Raw genomic sequence first — 8,084 nt, 5'->3', positions numbered from 1 at the left:
AGCTACTGTCATAATTTGTTCTATAGTTTGCTTACGAGCTTCCCTTTAATACTAAACAGCCTTAGAGTTAACTTCGTTATTGCTGATGGCCATTCAGTTTAGAGCAGCAAGACTAGAAACATGGTTGCTAGTCAGCAGTCAGTCCTAAGACTTGGATCTATTCCTCACTGGAGGAGCTGAAGAGAATTGAAATAGAAAAGGCAGAAATAGTCCAGGGGGAAGCAGGATAGGTAGCCTTACACATTGTAAGATGCTGTAGACAAAGATTCCTGGTTTTTTCAGAGGCAGATACTTTCTTTCCATTAGACTTTAGTCTCTTTATTTAAAATACACCCTTTAAAAATGATTATTTAACAAACTGATTCCTTTTAGCACCCCCTCTTCACTTCACTCCCAAAAAATCAAACAAAAAAAACTTCTAACAGATTCTTTTACTCATTGTAATGGGACTCTCAGTATCTTAGTAACAATGGGAGGATGAAATTCCATAGATAGAACTTTTGAGAAACATATTGCTCCTCAGGAAGTCATAGCCTCCACTGCTTCTCAGTTGCCTGTCTTAGACAATACAAAGGATAATGCTGAACAAAGTAATATGGGAAAATGTGCTATGTCTTGTCTTCACAGACACAATTTTCATATGGACAAGGATGCTTTGCAGACTTGTGAGATCATGCATGACCAAATAATATTCATGTAAAAATACTTAAACTGTTTTCAAAGTAGTTCTTATTTTCACATAGCTGGTTGATTCAACAGAACAGCCTTGTATATCAAACAGTATAGCAAAAATCTGAAGAAAGCTAGTAGGCTAAATTCAGTTCTTACAAGAAATTGAGCTTGGGCATCTATTCCAAGTGTTGGTTTAGTTCTTGCAAACTCATAGTCAGCCTTTGAAAAGTACCTGTGTCATCTCACCCAAAGTGCCATTTTGCACATTTTGAATTGCTAATTCATGTTTTCAGTACTGTTTTATGGGACACAATTTGCAGCTGAAACTTCAGAGAGTTGAGGGCATTTTACTAGAACAGAGTAAATGAAAATTAAATCTCAACTTTTAATGAAGTAACTGAGTTCATTTACCATACACTGACCTAAGTATCCTCAGAACTAGGATGAGGTGAAATGGCTTAGCTTTTATATCTACCAGTCCTGAAGTTTTGGCTATATTAGTACAACTCAGTTCATAGCAGTTACTTACATGTGTTTTAATGATGTTTGATAGGATGTATCAGTCTTTCTTTTTTCATCCTTACAGCATAAACTTCAAGAATGTTCTTGAACCAGCTCGCTGATACTTCATCAGTTATTTGAAGTTGTGATCATGTTGTTCTTTGTCCTCCATGCTTTAGGAATGACATTAAGGGAATTTTCATTTATACATTTGTTTTTTTTTTTTAATTGGTCTCTTCCAGATTTTGCAAGAAAGAGGTTCCAGAATGTGAAGATAGTATTGAATGCTGAAGATTTTTTCTCTTTTATTCCAAGATGCAGTGAATTGTCACGTTGAAGAGGCTTGGCTGCGAAAGAAAAAAATCTGATTTAGACAATTTTCTGTTGATCTGGGTTCAACCGTTTTTGCCTAAAAGCTGGTGTAAACTGGCTGGAAGTATTGCAAGATTACTTAATGGGAATAGATGATGTGAGAGTGTGTGTTAAGTTTTGGTTGTAGTGCATGGTTGTACTCTTTTATGGGCTGACTGACATTGGTCATTTGAAAAGTGACCATGCACTCATATTTTCCTCTGAGACATGTAGCACTTACGCCTGGTGCTGGATGACCCAATGTTGATCAGTTTGAAGAGTTTTTCTTACTAATCATTGTAAATGTTTAAAGGACAATGTAACTGGTGCTACACACACGCATGTGCGTGCGCACACACACACGCACACACACACGCACGCACACACACACACACACACACACACACACATATTACAGCCCACAAATGCAAATTTTGGGGCCTACATTGTTTTGGAATCAGTGGCAGCCCCAGGTGACTCTCTTAAACTGCACATTCCTTATTGCTCTGTGACATATTTTCTCATGTAAGAACAGCCTAGGAGATCAACTGAAACTAGCACATAAAAAGTTACACCAGACAAATGTTTTTTTCTCAAGGAAGGGTGTATATATTGACTGGGTTTATGGCATGTTTTAATACCCAAAAGGAAGACTAAACTTGGAGAAAATGTCCTTCATCTGAGTCATTCTTGATGTTCCTTCTGTCAAAAGTGTCCTGCAAAAGTTATGCTCCAGTCTTAGCCAGATGTTTGGAAGGGGAATCAAAATTCACTTAAAATGAACAACTGAACATTTTGTTTCTTTTGAAATGTTTGTAGTCAAATGTGTGCTTATACTTTTAAAAATGCTTACAAGTGTTGATCTCTGTGGATTTTGGTAGAGATTTTCAAGAGGGCTGGACGTTGTACAGAAATACTGCTGGCTAGTCCTAGATTTTTATCTCTATACTTGGGATTAAGATCAACCTTGAGTGTGAACACAATACCATCCAATTAAAAATCTTAATTGCTTTGGATATTCAGGATACTTGCAATCAGTCTATCTTTCTATTTAGTTTCAACTATGCAGTTAAAGAACATTGAAAACATCTGGTGCAGCTTTATTAGGTTATGTCCTTGATGAAGCTAATACTCAAGACTGGAGCTTTTTAAAACACTATGTTTTAAGCAAAATCTTCAGCACGTCTTTGAAACATTTAATGAAATTGKTAGTATAAAATTCTGCTTCATTGGCATATGTAGCTGAAAGTGGCAGAAAAGAGTTTCAAAAAGTTACAAGATTGTTCAGAATTCTATAAAACATTAAAACTTTCATTCTCAATAATTTCAGAAATTATGCATATACTCTAGGTAATCCTTTACACAAAAACCTGATTGTCAAGCACCTAGGGTCTGCCTGTTATTTTTTAACTTACTGTACATTGATAAAAGTTGGGCCGAAATAATTTGTAAAACAATTTCTATAAAGCAGGTTAAGCAGTGGGCTAAATGTTTTGTCCATGCATCTAATGCTGGAAAACATTAATGCGTTTTGCCACTTGGATGTGGTCTGCACAGGAAGCTGCTGGCCCCTCCACAACACATAAAATGTTTGTCTTTTTTTAAGATGTTAAAACTGAATTGAATTTACTAAAATGTAGTTAAGTAAGGGGAAATGTTTATACTTTTATACTTTTTTAGGCACCCGTATTTTAGCAGCTTAAATTTAGCACCCAAATTTCCCCTAAATAGTAACAGTAATAGTAACAGATAATCTTGTGTATTTGCAAATAAGCATTAACAGTTGTCTATGTTAACTGCATATTAAAACATTTCCTGTGCTGCAGTAGTCACTCTGTTTTTAAGCAGTATGACTCCTTTATATTCTCTGGGCTCTCTAGCTCATGGAAGTGCAGCCAACTGGTTTTCTTGTTCTTTTCTTGTTGTGCTCTATAGAGTAATTCAGCATTGGCCTAAGTGAATTTTATGCCTAAAATAACTATGTATAATAATCCTTCTGAATCTGCATTTGTGTTTTCTGTCTTATTTAACACAAAAAGACAGAACATTTTATTTCATCAACTAAAAGAATGCGAGCAGCAAAGCATGAGTAACAAACTGAGCAAACTGAACAAATTTAGAATATGTAAAAAGATATTTCGGCTTTTTTTTTCTTTTTTTCTTTTAGTATGGCTTTTTCACTGGAATATCTTCATTTTAACTATGTGCTTTTATGGTGAGATTACCTGCAATCTCGTTTACGTTGTATCCCCGTTGTAGCAAATTTGGGGGAAGTAAGGGTTTAATCATTTTGCACTTTGTTTCCAATACCTCACAAAGATCTTAAGCAAAAAAAAGAAAACTTTAATAGGCAGGTTCCTTGTAAATGATTTTATATGCTATTGTATGAGACCATCTGAACTAASTACTCTCCTGTTCTTGCTATTTTCAGTTACTTTAACTTTTTTTTTTTCTTTTGAACGTCTGAGACTTTCAGATAGCTGAAAGTGCTATCACATGCCTTTTTCAAGGCATTAGATATTGATCCCTAGAGAAATTTGGTTTCTTTTTATTTGAATCTTGTAATTTCTAATAAAATTAACTACAGTAACAAGGTAGTTGCATTAGAGTTCAATCTACATTACCAAGTTTTGTGAACATTGCTTTTAGTTCGTCAGTATCTTGCAGGATGAGGAAATTTACCAATATAATTTAAACTGGAGTCCTTCGTCTATTTCTTTTCTATCATTTGGGGAAGTGTTTACCACAGGAGAACYGCATATAACTATGTAAAGCTGACATGTTCACTAAGAGTATACTTGAAGAGCTACACTGCAAAAGTCTTTGATGTGAAATGTGTTCACCTGGATTTATACAGCTTTTCTATCCTTAAGTCAAAATAGTATTCCTAAAATTTAAGATCCTGAGCACGAAGAAATCATAGCAGGAGGAAATAAAGCAGAAAGGTGGGATACCACAACATACATTTAATAGAAATGACCTCCCGTGAAAATTTAAATTCCGTGGAAGGTTTAACTTTCTACTGTTTTGATATTTAATAAATATTCTTCTGTCTATGTTTGCTGAACTTATTTGGCATGTTGTCTGTAGAACAGGAGGCTAATTTAGTAGATGATTAATGGATTTTCAGTGAAAATCTTTAAGGACTTTTTACATGACAACATTTTGTAAACTTGTTTAAAAAGTGTAAAGTTCAAATTTACCATAGCAATTTCTTGCTTTAAGTTAGGAAACAGGTAGTCTTGTTGGCTTAATTTAGGTCAGAGGATAATTTTCGGTATTGGGGATGATTGATTTGTAAATCAAATGCTTTTGGCTTTCTTCAAGCAGCAATTAAATTGGAGTTTATCTGTTGTTCCAACAAACAAATCATTCTGAGTCCTCTGAGACATGAATGTCACCTAGTCCAACTGTCCAAAAGTACAGGCTAACTCAGCAGCTCCCCACAGTAAATGTGAAATAGCACTTTAAGTGAGAGATGTATGGTTATGTGGAATTTTCTCCCATTTACTCTTAGGTTATCATGGATTATGCCTGATGGTAATTTGTTATCCCATAGTAACTGAATTGTGTGTCAAAGCATGAAGCATGAACTGATTCTCTGCTGAACTTTTCAGTCCTCAGTATCATATGCTCAGTTTATTAGGGAAAAAGTACTGTGTTTCTTCAGATTCAGCCAGGCTTGTGGTAGTGATGGAAGTTCCTTTCATCTTAGCRTTAATACAAAATATTCCTGAACAAACTGAGCTGAAGATATTTGTGCAGCTTTTTTGTCTTCAGATGTTGTTGAGACAGTTGCTGTGTAGCTCCATGTCCAGCAATGTGCGTGCACATTTATGGTCAATTGGAAATGAGTATATTTCCTGAAAATACCAAAACTGAATCCAGCTCATTTTCCCATTAGAGAGATTATTTTTGTAAGAAAACGAAAACTTCCATCAGCTAAAAAACAAACAGATAAGACACAAACAAAAAAAAAAACCCTATGATTACAGGCATGATCAGATTACAGGTTTGTTGAGCAGGATGACGGTGTTTCCACAAAAACCGCTTCTCAGAATAGAACACGGCATTCTATGAACCTGTCTGTAGAAGCTGTTGAGAGCTGTCAGTCTCTTCTTGAGCAGTGAAGCATTGTAGAGAGCTACCACCAGAAAATTAAGACATATATTAATTAAAAATCATTTTTTTAATTTGTGTTAACAAATAAATTAGCTTGGAATGCAAAAATATAGTAGCATCTGAATGAATGAAATTATCAAGAAACTATTATAATGTATATTGTCCACTCATTCAGTTATACTGGAACATACTTCTTGAGAAGTACTAACAGAACAGTGAAGTATTGGGTTCTCCATGGAGACCAAAGTCAAGTGAAAAAGTCTAGAGCTGAAGCTTGGGATTTTGGTCACTTGAGGTATGATAAAATTGGGAAGTGACATTCTCCAATTTTATGCTCTGGCTCCCCTCATCAAAAATCTCTCCCAGGTTTTTCAAATTAGTTTTTTCAGTCAGCCCTCAAAGGTGATGTCTTTGAAAAAGAAAGGTTTTGGTTTTGTTCTCCATCCTTTTAACAATACCTCTTAGCTCAGGATAGTTGGACTAAGACTTCTGGTGGTCGCTGGTGAAGTATATTTTCTAGCACAGCAGTTTTGAAATACAAGGTCCGAGGATGCTCCTTGTTTGTTTCATTATAGTTTGGAGTGTAGTTATTTCCTCCTTTAAGGACAACTTCAGGATCTTACTTGGGTTTGTTTCTAGAACTATGAATTCTTAAAATATGATAAATATTCAATTTAAATACGTGGAAGGTTCTCTGAACTCACTGTAACATAGTTTTTCTCTCTTTTGGCTTGCAGCAATGGGAGTTGTTTTTAAAGGCTTTTTACTAAACTGAGGCTTTAAAGGGCTAAATAGGTCTCACTATTATTGTTCAGTTTGCCTAGGTGACTCTTGCAGAAAGAACTGTCAATTTGCGGTGCAAAATTGCAAAGGGCTATAATGCTTTCCAGGGCTAATCTGAAGTTCTGGAGACACAAATAAGTTTTAAGAAGGAGCCACTCCATTTTTCCTGTAACTCACAGACTCTAAAAATCCCTTTTCAAAATAGCTAGATAGTGGAAGAGACTACTTGCCCAGCCCTTTATTATTGGCTGTGCTGAAATCTAATGGCTTCTGTGAACAGAACTGGCAAGAGAAAGACTGAGAAATATTCTGTTCCAGGAAATAATCACTGAATATTCCTTTGCAATTTAGCTTTCCCTTCCTTTAGCAAGGTCTACCAAGGCATTCTACCAAAAAGGTTCTCTTTAGGGTTTTCAATGTTAATGGCCACCATAATGAGAAAAAAAAATTAGAAAGTTATTTWGCTACTTTGGAGGGTTGGAGGTTCTGTAACATCTTTCTCTTTGCCTTAGAGCCCTGTGCCAACATTCTGATTAACACCTGGTAAGATTGCCTGTTTGTCTGATGAAGTATATGAGTTGATGGATCTTTATACTTAGTTATTGCTCCTTTCAAGATTTTCCAAAACCTTCTGTGCAGCTTTACTCAAACTTAACTTAGCCTGTGTGCTTGCTAAGAGGAAGCAAGTGTCAAGGTATTGTAAAACATGCGTTGGCCACCTCTACTTGGAATTGAACCAAGATCACCAAACCAAGCAAGTATCAGATGGCAACTATTTCCAGCTGCCGCTGTTCTGGGCGTGACCTGAGCCTATGTATGAAAAAATATATAGATATTCTTATGTGCTGCATAGGCCTGCCTACTCAATTCAGCAGGTGATTGGTTTTTGTTCTATTTATTTTTTTTTAATCCCTGGTCTCACATTTGTGCACTAGGTCTTTATGCTAATGTCCAAGTCACCGTACTTGCAAAATGTTATTTCTTGGATAGTGGATTAGCAATAACATTTTCTTTTGTGCCAATTCATTATCTCTGAAGTGTTCTTACTGCAGTAAAGTTTGAATTTTGATTTGGTTTTAATGCTTTTGCATTAGCTAAAATTACTAGCACAAACATGGACAACAAATTGAATACAGGGGATTTGCCTGGATAAAAACCTGCTACAGCTTCCCAAGTCATTTGACGATGGTTACAATTAGCCATCATTTTTAGAAAAAGCATACAATTAAAATGTGCGTGGGTATTTTTTTTAACCTCCTTTTCATAACACTAGTGTATTGTAAACTGCATGAAATAAAAATGTTTTCTCCCTTTTAAAATCTGATGTCTTAAGTTTTCTTTTGTTTTCTGAATCCATTAACAGTGTAATATTGCTGATATTCCCAGTTTAGTACTTCAGATTAAAAAAAAATGTAGTTTAATAGCTCACTTCTGTGCAGTGATTGAAAGCAGTAATGCTTCTTCCTTTGCAAAGGAGATGCATCCTTTTCTTATGCCCCAATGTCTTAGTTAATACTTATCCACTGGGAAATTAAGGTATCTTCTTTCATGTTTACTATTACTGGTTGCTGCTTGTTACAGCAGGAGATTCTTCCCTCTAGTATGGGTATATAATCACAAAAGAGTTGTATACCAAGGCTTAACCAAATATATAT

At 35.4% G+C, this 8,084-nt stretch overlaps 1 protein-coding gene across 2 annotated transcripts in view; it reads left to right on the top strand.

Annotated features, from left to right (window-relative positions):
• KCTD5 (potassium channel tetramerization domain containing 5) overlaps window positions 1–7,748 on the top strand; it is a 37,147-nt gene extending 29,399 nt beyond the window's left edge. For both annotated transcript variants that reach the window (XM_085309853.1, XM_085309854.1), the window contains one exon: window positions 1,416–7,748. In XM_085309853.1, the coding sequence (XP_085165979.1) occupies window positions 1,416–1,445 (30 nt within the window). In that variant the 3' untranslated portion in view covers window positions 1,446–7,748. The remainder of the gene's footprint in view (window positions 1–1,415) is intronic.
• The last annotated feature ends 336 nt before the right edge of the window (window positions 7,749–8,084 follow it).

The sequence above is a fragment of the Rhea americana genome, unplaced genomic scaffold, assembly GCF_003343005.1.
Source record: "Rhea americana isolate MKP2758 unplaced genomic scaffold, rheAme1 scaffold_305, whole genome shotgun sequence".
NCBI lineage: Eukaryota > Metazoa > Chordata > Aves > Rheiformes > Rheidae > Rhea > Rhea americana.
Note: the sequence above shows the minus strand (reverse complement) of the source record. Positions and strands in the feature narration are given on the sequence as shown.